The sequence below is a fragment of the Ascaphus truei genome, chromosome 8 (assembly GCF_040206685.1).
Source record: "Ascaphus truei isolate aAscTru1 chromosome 8, aAscTru1.hap1, whole genome shotgun sequence".
NCBI lineage: Eukaryota > Metazoa > Chordata > Amphibia > Anura > Ascaphidae > Ascaphus > Ascaphus truei.
Genome location: NC_134490.1, coordinates 98,975,013 through 98,997,301, shown reverse-complemented (window position 1 = coordinate 98,997,301; position 22,289 = coordinate 98,975,013). Strand labels below are relative to the sequence as shown.

Genomic DNA, 22,289 nt, shown 5'->3' with positions numbered 1-22,289 from the left:
TGTAACTACCTGAGGCTGAGAACATGCATAACTTCTAAAATGTCAAAAACAACTTTTGGAATGTGCTGTGAAACCCCCTCCAGATTCATCAAACTCTGTTACTGTTTAACACCTTTTGATTGGGCGTTAACTTCTATTGACTTGAATGAGCGTTAACACGCGGTTTGGGTGTATTAACCCATAACGGAGACAGATAAACAATCCCCATAGAAAAGTAAATAAAAACATCCTTGTTGTATCTGAACCAACTTCCAGGGACTACCCCCTGATTCCGAAGATATTTGTCGTTTTTTGTGCTAGACTCTGCAGCCATTTGGTCTTCACCATTTTAAAACCCCAGATATCTTGGGACTGGGGGAGGGAGGGGAGGTGTCCGAATGCAATGATCACCCTGAAATGGGCAAAAAGAAATCGTGGACTATAGGTTGTTTGTTTTAAAGGCAGTACTTTAAAATAAGATAACAGCCCAAAACACCCAAGTGCGATAGTGATATACAGTAATTCAATCTAGTGATGCATTTCTAATAATACAGTACTTAACAATTAAACATAATTAGTGAATTCTAGATATTTGTGATCATTAAATACATTATATGCCCTTCGTGATTCTAACACATAAAAATATGTATACACATTCATAATACAAAGCAAAATATCAAATCATGACAGGCATAGAACAGCCCCAGCAATATGCAGAGCTATTCAATCTGTGCAGCTTGCCGGTCGTTTTGCCACCAAGTTAAGCCCCTTACCCTAAAAACCCTGAATCTTCACCCCTAATACCCACACTACCCTAAAAGCACATACCCTAAAAACCTAACCCTTTTGCCTAAAACCCCCATCCTAACCGCTAAAACCCCTTGCGTTAACTTGCCTTATTGGCAAAACGGCCGTCGGCTGAGTGTTCAGCGGCTGCAGCAAAGGGTGGTGCCAACCAAAAGACCGGGGGACAGGGGTGGCGTGGTGGGGGAGTGGGGGGGTGCGGCCATGATGTCACCTGGCAGGTTCGCCCTCATTGGCTGAACCGCCGGGGGGCGTGGCTTAGCACTCCGTAGCAAGTCCTGCTCTCAATTCTATTGAGAGCAGGAGCAACTTGCGCCACAGCGCTGCGGCCCCCCCTCGCAGCGGGCCCGACGCCATTGAGGGGAGGGCTCTCGTCCCTGCAGCGTCCTCCGCAGCAGGCGCTGCAGTAGCCAGCGGGGACCAGCCCTTAGTGTTTGAGGATGACAAACAAGTTCACACTGAGAGAGCGAGGAGTCTGGTCAGCACCACGAGGAAGGAACACGTACAGATGCAGTGCTATGGTCGGTCGCAGGGCATGTACTGGTGCACAGTGTACAAAGTGTTGACCATCCCCCGCGCGTTGTGCATAGCAGAAGGTAATGGCCCATCGGGATTAACACAGCGGGGGTCCCTGCTTCTGAACGGGACTCCCACTCTGTGAATCCTACCGGGCGACACCTGTCTGCACAGACACACAGTAAGAGGAAGACAGAATCAGTCACTCTCCCTGCGCGCCTCTAGCAGGCGATCGTGCGGCCTTTATTTTAATAACACAGCATTGTAGCAGGGAGTCTCCGGAACTGAACCACATTAATTTCAGGGTGCCGGTATCTCTGCAGTGTTTAAATGTCCCGGTCTCCTTACTTGCACTTCGGGCGCACAGATGAAGAAGAAAAAAAACCCGTGACGCAGCGTATTTTGTGCTTGCAGCGCGACCAACCATAACGCTGCATCTGTAGCGACTAGTGAGCTCCAGAAGAATACCTGACAAAGCACATTTTTCATATGGTTTGCGTGTGCATCTTCATATGAATTGTTGATTTTTACAGTTCTATTACATTTACTATACTATGGAGGATGTGCCTTTTTTTTTTTTTCTCCCCTCTTTTTAGTACTTTAAAATGATATACAGCAGATGGGCTAAGATCTCCTGCAAGATCTTCTCTCCACTACCTGTTGGTGAAGCCTAGTGTATCTGCTGTATGTGTTTAGTGACTGGAATAAATCATACAAGTAAACTAATTACAGTAGATTGCCCCCGTCAGGGGTCATGTTCCTCTAATACACACTAACATGAGGATTTAATTACTTAAAGTTGTGTACTTAAGGTTAAATATAGTCAGAAACATATGTGAAGCAGTGTAGTACGGTTTGACTGTTCTTTGCAGCAGGATATAGTATTCAAACGGTTTTGCGTTTCATTTGTTGACAAGTGGGCTAACAAAAATTCACTTTACAACAGTTCTGGTTCCTACTATTGTTGCTTCCAGTCAGTGCAACGAATTAGAGAATATTTACTTTTAAAAAGCAGAGCAATTATGCCTTGCAATCCTATATCTATTCAACACATACCCTGTAACTTGTGCATCGGTTCTTTTTGATTCCAGAAGGTCCTGCGTTGCAAACCCTCAGGCAGTCCTGGATCTTTTTGTAGAAAGAGGATTAGTAAATGTTTGTAAATTTGACACCAGGATTCTTAGGCTGCGCTTATAGGGCCGGCGACAACGTCGCCTCAAAACAAGTGCATTGCCGCCATCGCATGCGCTTTTAGTGCTGGCGTCGCAACGTCGCGTCAAAACAAATGCATTGCCGCCGTCTCGTGCTCTTATAGTAAGCGAGGAGCGGCAGCTTGATCGCTGGAAGTCGACTCAATTTGATTTTTCCAGTGACCGCAGCCTGACGTCGCCGGCACTATAAGCGCAGCCTTAGGCAGACAAGGTTAACACCAGCTCAGTAGCAGCGGCTTGATTGATTCTCAGAAGTAGACCATCAACACCAAGGAAATTAATACACATGTCAAGTAACTCCTCCATAAATTGTTCTGTTATTCCATAGAACCTCTACCTCGGTAACATAAGAAATTATAGCAAATCCCCTTAAAGCAATTTACTGTTACACGCTAACCATTCATTTGAGAGTATTCCTTTCATTGGTAGAACGTTATTTAGCTTCATAGGATGTACATTCTGCTGGTCACGTTTATAATAATGGCGCCTCCAGGCTTTAGTTCTCTTCTGTCCTCAATTTATTTACACTGGTCTGATCAGCCTTTTGTTTGGCTGTTGGGACAGATTCAGAAGAAGTCCTAGCGTAGCCGTGGCTATAGGCTACCATTTAGTGCTTATTATTTTATAAAGCGTTAACCTTTCATAGATAGTTAAAGGTCAAGTGATTATATGATGAGAAGCTCTTTTTAAAGGTTATTTTTTAGCAGATTTGTGAAACTGAATGCATTATTATCTACGTACATACTGAGTTCAGTGAACTTCAGGGAAATCGCATAAGCCACATAAGTATATAATTACACTCTGATTTATTGGCAGAACTTGTTACAAGTTCTCTTGGCTCCTCTGAACCTTAGAGGGTTTGTTTGAAGTGCTTCTAAAAAGCAGCACCCACCTGGCATGTCTGGTTTGGCACATTGTGAGCAATATCTGTGTAATAAAGGTTTTCATCAAATCTGTCAAGTGAATACTGTTGTGATAAAGTGAATTAATCTGCTATGTTATGTTATGCTATGCAAACGTATGCAATGTCTACTTATGGAGATGCCAAATACAGCGCTCCCACACACTTCTTCATTGAATAAAGGTGTCTTTTCTCACATACAAAAATAGAAATGGGCATTGGAACATTTAAATGCGCAGTCCCACATAGCCGCATGTCATTGAGATGCGCTTAAAGAAGCATTCCCCTCTACTAGCGTGTGGGTTTTTGTTTTGCACACCCCCTGTCCCAGAGATAAACAACACTATTTCTGCTCTCGGGATCCCCTGGTTCCTGAGATACTTTTACTGGAGAAGTTACTAGTGTTTAAATCTTTCCAGTGGAAACCAGATGAGCACCGGATCTTGCAGATCCTGTAGATCAGTAGGAATCCGCAATGTCATTGGTTGCGGCTCTCTATTGGACGGCCTTTTAAATCCCCTTTAAAAACCAGGACATAATGCTGGTAACTTCACCAGTAAGTATCTCGGGACGGGGGATCCCCAGAGCTGAAAAAAGTGCGTTTTTATTCTCTGGAGGACCCTGCGGTTCCCATCTTGTCAAAAGAAAAGCGAAAATGAGGGAGGGTATGGGTAAACATGGCAGGATTGCTGCTGTAAAGGAAGCGTCCAGCCTCTTACATTATGTATGTATGTATGTATGTATGTATGTATGTATGTATGTATATGTAGGTTGAGCTTGATGGACACATGTCTTTTTTCAACCTCATCTACTGTGTAACTATGTAATGATACCCATAACAAGGCTTTTGGACATCAACAACTTCATGTCCAAAACGCCATGTAGAAATAATAGCATGTTCTTGTATAGCGCTACTAGTTTTTACGTAGCGCTTTGCAGAGACATTTTGCAGACAGTGCCTGCCCCGTGGAGCTTACAATCTATGTGTTTGGTGCCTGAGGCACAGGGAGATAAAGTGACTTACCCAAGGTCACAAGGAGCCGACACCGGGAATTGAACCAGGTTCCCCTGCTTCAAACCAAGTGCAAGTCAATGTCTTTACTCACTGAGCCGCTCCTTCTCCCACAATAATGTCACAGAATACACATTAAATGCGGCCTATCATAAGGGTCTAATAGGAACTCAATCCTTCAAGTATACTGCAAAAACTATCTGTGCTTAAAACTATAAGAATAAGACGTATATGACACTGAGGATAGTTTAGACATACACACTCACACTCGCTTTCAGAAGTGCTTCTTCTTTGTAACATCAGAGAGTGCATCAAAAGTTGAAGGTAAAATCCTAGGAAATATGATTTATAATTTTTTTGGATAGCACCAATTTGTGAAGTGCAGCAGCACAGTATAAATAAAGAACAAAGACCGGACTACAGTATATATACATTCGCGATAAATTAATAATATATATCCTAGCAGAAACCTGTTCAATACACAGGTACCTGCTCAGAGCAGTTTGTTTAATGTGAGATTCTGACAGCTTTAACTTTTTGTATCTGTCTGGATTACCTACTGAAAATGCAGATGGTATACCCCTGGGAACCCGCACTTTCCAAGGAACACCGTTTGTAAAGTACAGCTTTAATTTATCCTTTCTTGAAATATGGCTGGTGGAGAAGCTCGCTGCTAATGTAGTACTAGTTATGAAAGAAATATCCAGTTTCTGTTGTTCTGTTCAAATAATCCTTTCTTTACAAGTCCAAAATCAGAAGTACACTTAACCAACAGACAAGTAAGATTTCTTTATATTCTGCTTAAGCACCATACTGCGCACTTTCTAGTGTAATCAGTACTCGTCCTGTGGGCGAAGTCTCGCAACGGAAATATATATATATATATATATATATATATATATATTTTTTTTTTAAATAAAAGTGATCGGATACTGCTATATTTCTTGGATCAAGGCCCAGAATTGAGATATTTACAGCTTTAGAGCTGAACTTTTTTTAAGTGAGAGTTCTTTGCGCGCACCTACCACACGAGAACAGTTCCCTGGCAGTAAATGGGCTTCATGGTGACGGAAGTGACGTCACTGCTGGCAGAAGAGGCTACCAGCAACGTCAGTGTTGCCAGCTTGCAACCGCACCAGTCACCGGAGAGAAGGAAGGCGGCGCTGGATTCCGCAGCGGCCTCCGGCGCACATGTGCAGCGGCCTCCTGATTACCTTTATTTTATTATGCATTTATCAACTGAATGGCTTCAATGCTACTTCCCTTCCATGGACTGGTACAGGAGTTTTCCCATCTACATATGGTTTTAGACTTGAAGGATTGAACTCATTTGAAGCATAATGGTCCATTACTGTGGCTAGGAATCTGGGTACAGTTGCCACACACACACAGCTGCTACCTTTTTATAGATACCGTATATCTGGTCAGATCTTTAAGAAAGATTGTAATCAGCCTGTAAAAAGTATTGCCGTGTATTACAAACTAGCTGAGAGACCCGGCGTTGCCCGGGAGTACAATTTCCCACTCCCCCTGTCTGTTTCTCCACTCCCCCCTCTCTGTTTGTGTTCCCCCCCCCTGCGCAGCTCCGTTCCCCCCCCCTACAGTGTTCTACACACACACACACACTGCCCCCCCCACACACACACACACTATCGTCCTTCCCACCCCACACACACACACTGTCCCCCCCCCCCCCACACACACACACACACACACTGTCCCCCCCACACACACACTGTCCGCCCCCCGTCACACTGTGTCCCCCCTCCCCCCACACACACACAAAGCCCCCTCCCCTGTATTCTTCCCCGAGGAGCGACAGGTGGGAGTGAAGTGACCGGAGGGAGGGGGGTTGGTGGGGGAGAGGCGAGGACGGCGCCGCTCCTCGGCGGGTGGGAGTGAAGTGACCAGATGGAGGGGGGTTGGTGGGGGAGAGGTGAGGACAGCGCCGCTCCTCGGCGGGTGGGAGTGACCGGAGGGCAGGGGGTTGGTGGTGGGGGAGAGGTGAGGCCTGCACGGTAGTGGCGTGACCAGAGGGAGGGTGGTTGGTGGTGGGGGAGAGGTGAGGACGGCGCTGAGGAGCGGCGGGTGGGAGTGACCGGAGGGAGGGGGGTTGGTGGTGGGGGAGAGGTGAGGACGGCGCTGAGGAGCGGCGGGTGGGAGTGGAGTGACTGGAGGGAGGGGGGTTGGTGGTGGGGGAGAGGTGAGGACGGCGCTGAGGAGCGGCGGGTGGGAGTGGAGTGACCGGAGGGAGGGGGGTTGGTGGTGGGGGAGAGGTGAGGATGGCGCTGAGGAGCGGCGGGTGGGGAGTGTGGGTTCGCCAAGTTGTTCTCCTTAGGTTCCAACTGCAAGTGAGATGGTCCTTGCAATGTGGGGGGAGGGGAGGTGGCGGGGGGTGCGCCGTGGCCAATGACACAGGGGGAAGACATACACACACAAACATTATTTGAAACTTATAGATATAGATGAGTGGACCCCAGACAAGACACATTTTTAGCAATAAAGCACAGGGTGTGATGTAGCAGCCAGCCGATGGCAGGCCAATAACAATCACTTGCAGGCAAGTTAACTTCCCATTTCCTACTAATATCCAGCCATAGTGCTTTATTAAATTATCTTCCAGAAAACAAACTAAGGGAATACTTAACATTTTAATTTCGACAGGTGAAAAAAAGCCAGTGGGAGGTGGAACTGTAAATTGGCCTTGCATAACTGGTAGGCAGATTGAAAATAAATATTACAAGCTCTGAAGGCAGATGGTGCATTAATATATATTCTAACACTGTATTATTAATGTTAACAATTAAACTCAACTTTAAATGCACATTTTATCCGGTTTCAGACGGGGAGCTTTTTAAGAAGCCTTTTGGAGTTTGTTCACCGTGTTATAGGCATTATCGATTGCGAACATCCATTAATGTGAATGACTGGTAACCGTCAATAATGGCCATCACACTTTAGCAAATAAACCTCTTCATTAGTTGGAAGAATGCAGTCCTACTTAATATTGTTTTCTGCTGCAGTAAGTCAATTTTAAGACGGGAGACGAGTAATTCACCTTCAACAGTTCAAGAGTCGCCCATAAGTGACATGTCTGTAAGCTGTAAATATACTGCAGTTTATATTTGGCATGACAATCCTTTTCTTGATCATAATGAGCAGAAACCTGCAGTGCTGTTGCATTTAGCATATTTTTATTTTTAGAAACTCTGCATCTAGCGTGATGTCCCTGCCATTCTTAAGAAACCTAGGAAAAGAGCAAATATATGAAGGATAAATATGTTAAGGCACAAGTTCTTGTTTTTACTGTTACAAAATGAACAGCAAATACAGCATTAGCAGGATGTCTGCGTTTATATCCAGTACACAACACAATTGTAATGACAGAAATGTTCATACTGTATTACAACTATTTGTATGTGCCAGTTTATTCATATTCCTATTTAATGCAATCTTGTGCTTTGGGGCAATCTGGACGTCATCACTCAGGGAATCTGTAAAAAGATGCATCATTTTAAATTTATATCGGCCTTGCATAGCTACATGTTCTGTTCTTTGTCTCTAATTTTGTAGGAATAGAATATGCTAAGATTTGTGTTTGAGGTGAGAGGAAAGACGCATGAATTGAATCCATGACAATGGTCTGACCAATTTGAGTATTCTGTCTCTGAAAGTGTAGTGTGTAGGCCTCGGCCAGGGTGGCGCTGAGCGGGCGGGCAATGTGTGTGGCCAGCGTGAGCATGCGCCTGCGCCCTCTCGGCGCTTAGAGCAAGTAAATTTTGAATTTGCCGCTTGCAAGCGCGTCACGTGAGCAGTTCGCCCAATGAGGGCGAACCAGCTCCATGACGCCGTGGCCTCGCCCCCAGGTGACTGCACACCTAGCCGGCAACGAATTGCCCGTCAACGCACGAGCACCAGCACGACCGCTCCCTACCTGGCCGCAGCCACCTTATGTGATATAGCAGGAACTATAGCGTTCTGTTTAGTTGATATCACAACTCACATTTGAAGACCACTCCAGCTCTATGGGATAAAATAATTGACCTATTGTTTGGATTTCCCCAGAATCTGGCTTCACGGGTCTTCACAATTCTGTGTGATGTTTGACCTGTAAATCTGAAATACAACATGGTCTCATTTTTATTTTTCCAGGTCTGACGTTGTAGTGCTGTGTTTTTCGATTGCTAATCCCAACTCCTTAAACCATGTGAAAACAATGTGGGCTCAAGAAATCAAGCATTTCTGCCCCCGGACTCCTGTAATACTGGTTGGCTGCCAGCTGGACCTGCGTTACGCTGATCTGGAAGCTGTCAATCGGGCACGGCGACCGTTAGCCAGGTAAATTGTACTATAGCAGCACTGATCTAATTCCTTCCATTCTAGAAGAGCCGGCAATATACTGAAGGAAAATAATACATCATGTGTGGTTCAATATCTCCATCAATTCAGCATACCACAGAGCATAAAAATAACATTTATTACATTGACCTTTCTCAAAAATTAAAGCTTTCTTCTATATATAATCTTCATAATGGTGCCATAGATATAACGCTGATTTTAATATACCTTATATTAAACCCTGCATTTGTAGCATGGATGGCTGTGTACCGAAGCTGTGCGCAAGCGGGGAGATTATAGAGCCTGTTACACATGCGTTATTTACATCAATTATGCACGTATATGATGATTGCAGTACAGTACAAGCATCGATAAGTGGGAGAAAAGATAGTACTTCCCTTTAAGTACATTTTCGCTTTACATACATGCTCCGGTCCCATTGCGTACGTTAATGCGGGGTATGCATGTATTCGTAGGTTTATTTTAAAAAAATGCAAATGTTGTTTAGTTTTTCCTCTAGATGTTGCTAAAGGGGATATATTGATCGTAGTTATTTTTAGAGAAGTATTTTTAGGGAATGAAGTTGTAGCTTTGTACTGTCTTGTTCACTTTATTCTTCTTCTTTTGAAAATTATTATTTAATTAAAATTTATATATTTTCATTTTAGGCCGATAAAAAGAGGGGACATTCTACCACCAGAAAAGGGAAGGGAAGTTGCAAAGGAGCTTGGGATTCCATATTATGAAACAAGTGTTTTTGATCAGTTTGGCATCAAGGACGTATTTGATAACGCAATCAGAGCCGCTCTGATTTCCAGGAGGCACCTCCAGTTCTGGAAATCTCATCTGAAGAAAGTTCAGAAACCCTTTCTACAAGCTCCATTCCTCCCTCCGAAAGCACCTCCGCCAGTCATTAAAATACCCGAAACGCCTGCAGCCAGCATGAATGATGCTGGCGATTTGCTGGACAATCCTTTGTGTGCAGATGTCATGTTTGTCCTTCAGGACCATAAGCAGATATTTGCTCACAAGATCTACCTTGCTACCTCCTCTTCAAAGTTTTACGACCTTTTTTTAATGGAACATGAAGAGTCTCAATATCTAGTTAAAAGGTATTCCAAGAAGGAAAAGCTCAACAAAGACTTGCTAATGAGGACCTTGAGCCTTGATACAGATGAGGACACAGATGTAGCTACCTTGAAACCGTCCAATGCCTGTCTTCGGGCGTCAAGGAGTGACGATACCCTACTAACAACTGACTTGGATGAGAGGGGCTCTCTAGCTCTGTCCTTGTGGAGTAAAGGCTTTCATAGCATGCATCAGAAACTGAAGGTCAACCCTGTCTCAAGCAGGACTTGTCCAATGACTGTAGTCCAAATGGATTCCTCTATACAGTATGGGCCTTTTAAAACTGTTTTACGGTTTCTTTACACGGGGCAGCTAGATGAAAATGAGAAAGGTTTGATGCGCGTGGCGCAGATTGCAGAAATCCTGGAAGTTTTTGATTTACGGATGATGGTGGAAAATATAACAAATAAAGAAGCCTTTATGAATCAGGAGATTACTAAAGCATTCCATGTCCGGAAAGCTAACCGGATTAAAGAATGCCTTTCCAAAGTAACCTTTTCTGGTGAGTAAATTGACACACTAAAAATAAAAGACCTTTTTTTTTTAAATTAGAATTTCATTTAACTTTACCATCTCTTAAACATTTATTTTATTTAAAGACTGTATAATATAACATTTTGAATAGCAAATCCTGTAACTTATCTTTACAGCTACCTCAGATACGGCTCTGACGCTTGCATTGTGAGCATCCCTGTACACTGTCTTGAAGCTGCAATCCCTTTTCTCAGAGTATCTTATTTTCCTTTAACTTTCTGAGAGCCCACATCTCCACATTCTTGCATTGACCGTAGCCTTTAAATCAGAGAAAATGATTTCATTCCAGTGTGATGTCCCCGTCATCACTTGTGCGGAAGTGCCAGTGAGGATGAGATGGGGGGGGGGGGGGAAATCTAGGAGAGGAGATTGCTCTAAAATTGTTTCTCTAAAGCTTACATTGTTTAGTTATTAATAAAATGCTACATTTTTGGAAATAATATTGTATTACATTTAATTGAAACCAGAGACATAACATAAAACACAGACAAAGCTCAGTGCACATCCAGAAAAACGTATATACGGTACAGTGCCTAAATATACATGTATAAATAACTAATAAATAAAATGGTCTTTTAGTTTAACATTTTGGCCAAATTTTTGTAAGCCCTTGAGCCAAACTTCACGGCAGACCACGTTTCAAGGGTCCCTACACTAATATAAATCTATTACAGAGTGCTTTTCCTGGTAATGTACAGGTTAATAAAAGCTTCAATCAGACTTAGAACTTTTGCAACTTATATTGACAGATTTATTATAAATCATTCTTCCTGGCAATGCACAGGTTATTAAGAATTTATATTAGTGTAGGGACCCTTGAAACGTGGTCTGCCGTGCAGTTTGGCTCAAGGGCTTACAACAATTTGGCCAAAATGTTAAACTAAAAGACCATTTTATTTATTAGTTATTTATACATGTATATTTAGGCACTGTACCGTATATAAGTTTTTCTGGATGTGCACTGAGCTTTGTCTGTGTTTTATGTTATGTCTCTGGTTTTAAATACATATTGCCATGCTCAGTAGCACTCCTCTGTGAAACTTATATGCTTATATATATGTTGTGGGTATTTTGGGGGTTCAATTTGAGCTTGTAGGTGTTCTGTATGTATTACATTTAATTGGCAAATATTTCATGTAATGTGTTTAGCTTAAAGTTGCTGTAGGATTGCCGCTCTAAAGAAGCAATCCATGCCTTTTTTAATATACGGTTGAAGCACGGGGTCTCCGGAGCTGAACCCCATTAATCTCCGCTCTGGGGACCCCTGCTTCTGGAGATACTTGCCTCCGTAGTAGGTCCCGGTAGCTGCTCCAGAGTTCACATTATGACAGATTTGCAAAGTTCCTGCACCACGCGGGCTGCAAGCGCTACAAGCTGCAGAGAGATACCAGCACCCCTGATGGAGGTAAGTATCTCTGAAAGCAGGGGGTCCCCGGAGATGAAATTAATGGGGTTCAGCTCTTGGACCCCCTGCTTCAATCCTGCAATACAAAAAATGGCATGGATTGCTCCTTGAAGTGCAACAGATGGTAATCCATACAACACATTGCAGATCTTTCATCTAAAATTAGAATGATTCAGCTACTGCAAAGAAGAGACAACCAGCTCATATTTTTATGGCTGAGTGCTCTTGTTTTTGTGCCATTCCAGTATATCCTGCTGATCCTTAAGGCATATGATTAACACATGTTGACACTGATTTTTATATACGACTGTAAAGTTCTAAGAAAATCTTCACAAATACTCCATGTAAAATTCATACCTATAACTAAAATTACAGTACATAGTAAAAATGTGCTGTTTAGCAAATATATTCATCCCTGTACCTAAATCCTCTTTAATTTATGCATGCAAAAAATCCACTGCTGATTTTTATAAAAAAAAATGTTATTCAAGTGTATAATTATTAGATATGAGAAAATGTATGTCGTTTTTTTTTTTTTAGATCCCAGGTAGAAGACAAGGCTATGAATTATAGAAAACTTTGAGAGTTATAATAGTGTGTATTTCTCGATCACATTTATGTAATTTATTTTTTTTTTTTCCATACCAGATGTGACTTTTAAATTGGATGATGGAAGCTTAAACGCCCATAAACCACTTCTAATCTGTAGCTGTGAATGGATGTCTGCAATGTTTGGAGGATCGTTTGTTGAAAGTGCAAATAGCGAGGTATAGTTTAACATAGTTGGGCTGTTTTATATGATAGGCCTCTGTATGTTGGTTACATACTGTTGCTATATAGATACTGTATATATTAGTCACAAATGCATTGGTTGTTTTAAACACCATACATACAAATTAGCTTCTCTTAATATAAATGAATATTAAGTATGATTGGGTATTTGAGCTGACAAAAGCTTCTTCTATTTAAGACATACCGAACATTTTTAAATATCTACCAAATGTTAGCAATGCTGATGGCCACTGACAATCACTTGTGTCCATTAACTACCTCAAACACAAACAAATGAACCCCACTACACTAGTTATGGTCATTTGTTTTTTTTTACTGTGTTTAGTAGAAAGTAGTGGTTCACATCAATTGTATATATGGATCATATGTGTCAGAACGCCGGCTCCAAATGTTCTTGATTTTACTGTAAGTTACTCTCTTATTCAATGCAAGTAATGTATTTTCCTGAAAACATTGCAGATTGTCCTTTCCCATGTGAGCAAGTCTTCAATGCAGGCGGTATTGGATTATCTGTACACTAGGCAATTATCTTGCACTGTGGAGATGGACCCTCTTGAGGTGATAGCATTGGCAAACAGAATTTGCCTTCCACATCTGGTTGCCCTTACTGGTAAGAACAAACCCCTTCTTGAAACATACCTGACAGATGTACTTGGCCTTAAGTTAAACCAGCAGTGGAGCCTGCAGTACTCCACAACTTTCGACGTGGCAGAGTAGTATAAGGGAACATAACTAACTCCGATCATTGGCTAGCCTAAGCATGGGGGTCCAAAAATATAAAATACTCAGAAGCCAGCATTTTGTTAGAAGGGGGTGGGGGGGGGGCTCACATGTTACCGCTACCCCTCCCCACCCATTATTGTCAGTGTGTATCTGTGACAAACTGACACGGGCACACACACACAGGGACACGGGCACACACACACACAGGGACACGGGCACACACACACACAGGGACACGGGCACACACACACACAGGGACACGGGCATACACACACAGGGACACGGGCATACACAGGGACATGGGCACACACACACAGGGACACGGGCACACACACGGACATACAACACTGGACTGATAGAATGTGCAGCAGCATCATACAATGTGTGAAACTGCAGCAGTTCAGCGCATGGTGTTTGTTTCTCTCTTTGGCCCTTCAAAATGCCTTTAAGGCTTCTGAAATTATACTTAAACACAAAGAAATCAGGGCATATGCAAATATATGGGGACAAACAATAAAGATACAAAGGAATTGGGTGCAACAGGCAAAGGACCTGGTCGGGGTGACTGCATATGGTACAAAAGAAAAAAGTTAGTGCCAAAGAATCATTTTAATGACTGGGCACAATCCTATAACTTATGGATGTTATGACTGGGCACAGTCCTATAACTTATGGATGTTATGACTGTGCCCAGTCACTAAAATGATTATTTTGCACACATTTTTTTTTTGCTTCCCTTATTGGTGTGCACGGCTTCATCTTTCGTTCTGAAATGATACTGCAATAGCTTGGAGTGCTGTGTGATTTACGGCTGCCAGGGTTAGTAACTTAAAATGTCCGGAAATCCAGCCAGCAGACTCTACTAAAGGCAGGTAACCATATCATAAAGGTTACATTCTGGAGGAATAAATGGAAGCTAAATAAATAATGCCATAGCAACTACAAATATACAGAGCTATATTAATGTCAAATCCTCTAACTATTTATGATGCCACTGAAAAATTGGTAATATTTTCAGGGACACTTATATATGAAAACTATTGGATTTTGTTGTTAATATTAAAATGGCTTATCTTAAATTCCTGCAACATTTTAGGTATTTAGATCTGATTTCCTAATTGGCTCCAAATAAAATATGTATTTTAAATACTCTGGAATTAGGCTGTGTGCTTTATGGTTTAGGGTTTACAATCTGCATTTACAAAGCTCTAAAACAAGGTAATATGTTTTTAAAAAAATGAATGTGCTTATTAATTTGTTTTAATTTTGGAACATACATTTACAGTATGGTAATATGTAAAATCCTAAAGCTACAGAAATACTAGTCTAGGTATTACATGCACAGGTTCTTGAAATATATGAAAATGATGATACTTATATGATATGTACTGGTGGTGACTTTGAACGGTAAAGTACTTTACTGTTTATAGCGCAGTTCCACATGAAGGAAAGACTAAAGTAACTGCATATAATTAATATGCACACATAATTATTAGGGAGTATGTAGTTTATTGAGGCTTTATTTGTTTTAAAAGACAGTTTCCTTTTATTTTTAATCTACCTGAACCAGGGGGGATTCCCAAATCAGATTTGGGATTCCCCCCCCCCCCCCTAACTTTCAGGGACTTGTCCGGTTCCCACGTTACTTGCAGTTTTTTGTTCTGGTGTGAGATACATACATGTAAATATGGCCGCGGGGCCTCTGCTGATTACATTGCAGCTTCCTATTGGCCGCCAGAGCTGGACTGATCCCAGAAGCCATATCGAGTCAAATAGCAAATATTTCTGCCCGGTTGATTTTAAGAAGTTGAGAGCTCGGGGATCCCTGGAGACCAGGGGAAAATGAATAGTCTTCAAGAGCACCCTGGTTTATGTAGGTTTAAAAAATAAATAACACCCCGTACCCCCCAAAAGAAAAGCAGTGGGGTCTGTTGCTTTAATAGTGTACTTGTTTTGGTTTGTGATGGTTTATTATAATGAACATTATATTTCCTTCTCGTATCCTCACAAACTCAATATTACTACATCTTCCTTACATGTTATCTTGCTTACACATTAAAGAGCCATTTCCACTTTGGTTCAGCGTTATAGTAAGAATATATGAATGTTGCTTCTTGGGCTCCTAATCGGAGTATGATGAAGTCAGTGCTCATTGGGCCTTAACTGTATACGGATTTTGAAAAGTGCGGTCGCCCAGATGTAGTAGAATTGCAATACAGGCAGCCCTCACTATCCAACGTTTCACTTTACAACGAATGGCATATCCAACGCTTCACAATGCAACCCTATGTGGCGTTATCCGACGCCGGAATGCGTTATCCAACGCTCACCGCCACTGATTAACACGAGACTCACTCTACAACGGTTTCACTATCCAACGCTACTTCCAGAACGGGTTCCGGTGGATAACCGAGCACTGCCTGTACAGTTAAGGCACTTGGTCATACCGTATAACACTTTAGCATTTGTTTAGTTTTCAGAATTGAACATGTTTTATTAACAATTTTCCAAATACCTAGCAGCAAAAAGCACAATACAAATATTAAAGGGTATATGATGAAGTATTTTTTTTTTTTTAGCAATATATAAAGATCTTGGGAGAAAATGTAAACTTTAAACTCTTAAATCAACATAATTATGTTATATGTTTTAATCTCGTAAGTGCATCTCAATACTGTTTGCTGCAAAGTTCCCCCTCTCACACAGATGAGGGTAATTTAATTGAGAACAGGGTTTGAACTTGTATGTGTGTAAAGGAGAAGCCCCACATATTCAGCAACATAACATACAAAAAGGTGTGTGTGTGTGGGACTATATATGGGACTATATATGGAACTATATACCGTATGGAACTATGTTTTAACAGAAAATATGGGAACTTTTAACGGTAGCTTTTCCTATAGTTCTCGCTAAGGGAGGTACTTGCAATGTAGAAGGAAACTCCCTCTGTGAAAGAGGAGCTGGCAATCCGTTGTTTCCTACATTGACATTATGTGCAATATTTAAAAGGTATACAAAAAAAATAAACTGAATCGGCACTCCCCAAGGGACCAGGAGGCCTGGAAACGTTTCTCTACTGTGCACATATAAGTCTGTCTAACTTTTTTCTTTTCCAGCGTGTGCTCCTTTTTTTTTTTTGTGTATTGCTGCTTTTTTAATAGATTAAACAAGAAACTTGTTGAGACCAAAAGCAAAACATAAGTCCTTTATTTTCCTTGATTTAACTGAGCGCTGATCCAGTTTGTTTTTTGTATAGATGCAGGATCATAGCACCTCTAGCTGAATTATATTAGACATGTTGAGTGCTAGTTCATTCTATTTTTGTATATTTAAAAGGTGTGTCATTAAGTGTGGAATTGTCATTGTTCTGCAGAACAGCATGCTGTGCAGGAACTGACCAAGGCTTCCACGAATGGTGTTGACATTGACCAAGAAGTGCTGACTTACTTGGAACTAGCTCAGGTTGGTAATATTTACTTAATTGTTGTATCTTGCATTAACTTCTTACAAATAACCTTGCAGTATAAGTGTAACGGGTATTCCCCCCCCCCCCCCAATCGCAGATCTGATGTGGGTGCAAGGAACATACAGTGTTACCATAGGTGTGGTGCATTACCTGTTGGCTCGCAGGAGGGCTGAGCTTCCGCCACGGGGAACCTGGGGCAATATACTAGGGGTAACCACTTACTCAATTCAGCGCCTCCACCTGCGATGGCTCCCACCAGAGGGGGAGTGGTTCCTCGCAGGACAATCACTACAATCAATACTCATACACAGATATATAATAACTAATACTATTTACTTAGGTTAGAACAGAATATAACACATCATGACAGGTATCACATAACCGGTGTCCCTCTCACGAGGAGACACTAACTGCGACGTCCAGCAGGACGCTTCCCCAACACCAGGTAATCCCACCCAGTGTCCAAAGAACCCCACCCAATGTCCCGCACTCTTGCAGACAGAGTCAATGGGTGACTGCGCAGTCACTATTAAACTAAGGGCCCGTTGGTGCACTTATGACTGTATGGTACCTGCCGAGCACTCCGGTACTCGGATCAGCAACTGGCTTCGCAAAGGGTCAGACGTGTGATGAATCCGTCTGATCCTCCAACCGAACTCCTTTGTACGCGGACCGCCAGGGCGGTTTCACTCTGGAATAGTCTCTGCGGACCCCAACGTGGGTCCGAACCGCTTCACCGGGACCGCAGCGTCCGCTGAGTCCCTAACTAACACTTGGTACTAACGTGACAGGAACCCTAACCTAGGGCCTGTCCCTGTAGTACAGCAACCTGTAGTGGCTTGGGGAACTCCTATGGGCCTGCAGGGGTTATGGCCTGTCCCACTCCCCTAACTACCCAAGTCCCTTCAGCCTCACTACTTTCTGACTAGTCCCAGCGCCTACAGCAGCAAGCTGTAACTCACTGGAGGCTGCAGCCAACGTGCTGCGCAACAAGGTGCCTGCCTGTCACACCTCACAGCACTAACAGCCGTGACTCTGACAAGGCAGCACTCTATGCTAAGGGCAGCGTCCCTATCTTGGGCCTCCCTAAGCACTTACCCACTAAGCTAGTGGGGAGTTGGGGCCTACCTGGGGTGTAGGTACCTATATGGGGCAGGAGCTGCACTCGCTCCCCGCACCCTTCCTTCCCTACAGCTCCCGGACTCCAACTCTCTGTAACCTTACTTTCCCAGCTCCCACTAATGTAAGTGGCAGGGTCCCTAACCTGAGGGCTGCCCCTGGCAACACTCACCTTACTGGGGAGCTGAGCTATCTCGGGCCCTGGGGATACTGGCCTAGTACAGGGAGTCCCTGACTCCTGTACCCTACCTCTTTCCCTGGGCTGCTCCGGTCTCTGACTCTTCCTGACTGATCTAACGTGCTGCAAGCCCGCCAAATCTATCTCTTTTCCCCGGGGTCTCCTAAGCCCTATTGGCTCCCTGGTGTCACATGGGGCTCGCAAAGGCTCTTGGGATATGTAGTCCCAGCTCAGAGCCTTCCCTGGTAGGCTAGGGGTTCGCGGGCTTTTCCCTACCTTCACTGCGCTTGCGCAAGCTTTCCCGGGCTGCCTCGATCTTCCCTCAGCTCTCCCTGCTCTCGCGCGAGCTATCCCTGTCTCGGGGGCTTTCCCTGCGCCTACGCGTCCCTGCGCATGCGCAACAGTGTTCTCAATGACGGCGCCCTGCTTGTCCGGCCGCCGGGACCTTAGAGACGCGATCGCGGCCTTAGCAACCGCCCGATCGCGTCCCCGGCAACCGGCCGCAGGCAGGAGAAGCCGCGCTGCTCCCTGCTCCAGCCCCCACCCTTGGAAGCAGCCGTCGGGTCTGTCGGCACCCGCGACCGAGCTGCTCAAGGGGAGGGGGGTCTCCAGGAGCCACGGGAGCTCCAGGCTACACTAGCATGCAGGCAAAAAACAATAATAAGGGAAACACACATCAAAGTAGTCATCTGTTACAAGGGGGGTTACGTGGCTAAGAGGCTTGCAATCGAATAGTTGTGTTTTGGAGACAATATGAGTTGATATGCATTATGGATCTCAATGTGTAGGACATAGAAAAAAAAGTGTTACTTATAATACCCACTTATTTTTATATGCTTTCTGAAACTAGGCTTCTTGGAGCTCGTTGCGTAAAATAATACTTTTTAAATTACCTTTACTGGTGATAACCTCTAAATTATCCACTGGTGTTGATCCGTTTTGGGGAAAAATAAATGTTAAATATTATATGCTGATGTCATTCAATATGTATGTCTGCTATTGTTAGTGGACTAAATTTCCAGTTATATTGGTATCTGGCCTGTAACGCAGACCACATTTTCTACCTGCCCTGTGAAAATGTGTACCAAAAGTTAAATGGACGTTAGAACATCTAGAAAACAAGCTTTTAGAATGCTCAAAGTGTTTGCTGTAAACCTGCTTTGTTCATCGTCAACATAGTATATGAGGATCAGGTTCACATTTATGTAACATATATAACAGAATAGATCCCAAGAGGATCAAAAGGGCTCCCTCATATACAGAGCACTCAATGTTGGAGTGTAGTTGTAAGACTCACAGTGGTCTATCAGATAAATACTGTTGATAGGGCAAAGTAAGCCTATCGTGACCGGAAAAAGCTAGGAAAAATAATAAAGTTTTAATCAAATAATTTAAAATATTCAAGTTAAAAACACATATATTCAAATTAAAAACACATATAAAACATTCAAACATTAAAATAACCCCATTATGAAGTGGTAAGGTAAGCAATATATCAATTATTATCTAGATAGTACATAAGGTTAATTGCTATCCACAAACGTCTAATTTCAAAATATAGATATTCCAAGACACGCAGGTAAGTATCCCTTTAAGCCTTTAAGATAAAGAATCTCAATGGATGTAATTTAAGGCATGGGGGTATCAGAGATATAATTTGTAAATCTTTGTTACCAAATAGTAAGTCCAGCTCAGATAATATATTATAGCTTGTGATATCAGTATTCCCACCGTGGAAAAAAAAGGGCCATCCAAAAGAGCAGCGCACAACCGCAGCGGGCAAGGAATACCAAACGCAATATCAAACTCAAGAGGTTTCCGTCATGAATACAAGCCTGGCTGGAATCTCTCTGCTGTCTCTACACACAGACGCTGCCACTTCTGATGACGTCGCCTATGACGTCATCACGTCCCGACGATCGTTTCGCATGGGCTAACACGCTTCTTCAAGGGGAGGAGTGATACTGGATGGCTATGCAGCATACATCATGTTATACTAGTGATATACTGAGATTATAGAGAATAATACACACTGTATCTCTCCTTTAGAGCGGAGCCCTTTACATACTCTGTTCTAAATGGTTTTTCCACGGTGGGAATACTGATATCACAAGCTATAATATATTATTATCTGAGCTGGACTTACTATTTGGTAACAAAGATTTACAAATTATATCTCTGATACCCCCTTGCCTTAAATTACATCCATTGAGATTCTTTATCTTAAAGGCTTAAAGGGATACTTACCTGCGTGTCTTGGAATATCTATATTTTGAAATTAGACGTTTGTGGATAGCAATTAACCTTATGTACTATCTAGATAATAATTGATATATTGCTTACCTTACCACTTCATAATGGGGTTATTTTAATGTTTGAATGTTTTATATGTGTTTTTAACTTGAATATTTGAAATTATTTGATTAAAACTTTATTATTTTTCCTAGCTTTTTCCGGTCACGATAGGCTTACTTTGCCCTATCAACAGTATTTATCTGATAGACCACTGTGAGTCTTATTACTACACTCCAACATTGAGTGCTCTGTATATGAGGGAGCCTTTTTGATCCTCTTGGGATCTATTCTGTTATATATGTCATTTTTCCCTCTGAGCACCTGTTGTTTTTTTCTTTATATACATACATATACGGATGAGCGGTTTTACTCTCCTTTATAGATCACATTTATGTAACCTAATAATCACAGGGTTGATGTAACTGAATCTTTATGTCGATCCTTCACTAACTACACCTGTGACTTTACACAATAATTTGGGTATAAAGTAATTGTGTGTGTGTGTGTGTGTGTGTGTGTGTGTGTGTGTGTGTGTGTGTGTGTGTGTGTATACATACTGTGATTGATTGTGGTAAATATTTTGTTGCAGTTCCACAATGCTCATCAGTTGGCAGCTTGGTGCTTGCACCACATCTGCACTAATTACAACAGTGTTTGTTCCAAGTTTCGTAAGGACATAAAGGCTAAATCTGCAGGTATGTCTGATTTTTATTAATCATTTAAATACTACTTTTTTCCACTTGAGGCAATATAAGAAGCCTACCCTGCACTTTCAAATCAGAGATCATTAATGCTCTATTGTACCCTGACATCAAATCTAAACCATGGTTTAAGTATGTTTCTTTTCTTATAACTATAGTTGCTCATCAATGTCAATAGGAGAAATGTCCTGCTCCAACATTTATTTAAAATTTATAAGCACCTAGCTAGACCCCTCATAGAATATATCTATACCTATTTATAAAACTGTAACCCTGAAAAAGTAAATATTACAAAAATATAATGAAAAGTATTTTATTAAATGTATTACAAGTCATAATATTGAAATTAATTAATATAAAAAAGCAATTTATCATGATAGCTGAGCTCCCTTTCTCCACATGTTCCCTAGCACAGCCGGAGTTCATAAGAAATACTTTGGATATGTAGTAGAGAAAATTGAAAAAATCTCTAAAGCACTATAGCATTTATTACTATTGTGAAGTAGCGCTCTTTGTTTGTATTGCTTGATTATCACTGGCTACTGGCGGCTATAAGACCAACCGGTGGTATATGCAGATCACAATTGTAGCTCTATTTGATGAAGATGACCGCCCGCCTCTAAACCTCACATGCTGCCTAGGAGACGTCACTCACGAATGCGCATTTCGCTGATGTTACACTTGGCTTCCTCAAGGTGAGTTGGTTGTGTGATATCGGTAAGCAGCGTCCCTTATGTGACAGCCATGGAGTCCCTAGGCTGACCTGAATTGAGATTGGTGCGGAGACCAGAGGCGTTTACACTTCCAATCTTTGTTCTGCGAGTACCACGGCTACAACAGATTTCCTTCAAGTCCGCAGCAGGCAGCATGGGAAGTTTAGAGGCGTTCTGATCACAAGATCTACAATGACAGTCCGCATATATCTTCAAAGAGAAGTATGGTGTATATACCTTTCCCCATCACAATCCTGTTGGTCTCAAAGTTGCCAGTACCCGATGAAGATGAAGCAATACAAATGGACAGCTCTGCGTTACTTGTATAAAGGAGCAGCTCTGCTTTACTTGTATAAAGGAGCAGCTCTGCTTTACTTGCATCGTATTAGTATTTGATCATATGCAACATTGGGAGATGCTGCAGGGTGCTGTGAAGAGCAAGTAATAGAACTTTAACTCGTGTTAATTTACACG

General features: G+C 42.4%; 1 protein-coding gene across 2 annotated transcripts in view; it reads left to right on the top strand.

Moving 5' to 3' along the window:
- The window catches only part of RHOBTB1 (Rho related BTB domain containing 1), a 126,471-nt gene that overhangs the window by 99,318 nt on the left and 4,864 nt on the right, over positions 1–22,289 (top strand). For both annotated transcript variants that reach the window (XM_075612966.1, XM_075612965.1), the window contains 6 exons: positions 8,576–8,761; positions 9,430–10,391; positions 12,477–12,595; positions 13,080–13,230; positions 16,717–16,805; positions 20,991–21,096. In XM_075612966.1, the coding sequence (XP_075469081.1) occupies positions 8,576–8,761; positions 9,430–10,391; positions 12,477–12,595; positions 13,080–13,230; positions 16,717–16,805; positions 20,991–21,096 (1,613 nt within the window). The remainder of the gene's footprint in view (positions 1–8,575; positions 8,762–9,429; positions 10,392–12,476; positions 12,596–13,079; positions 13,231–16,716; positions 16,806–20,990; positions 21,097–22,289) is intronic.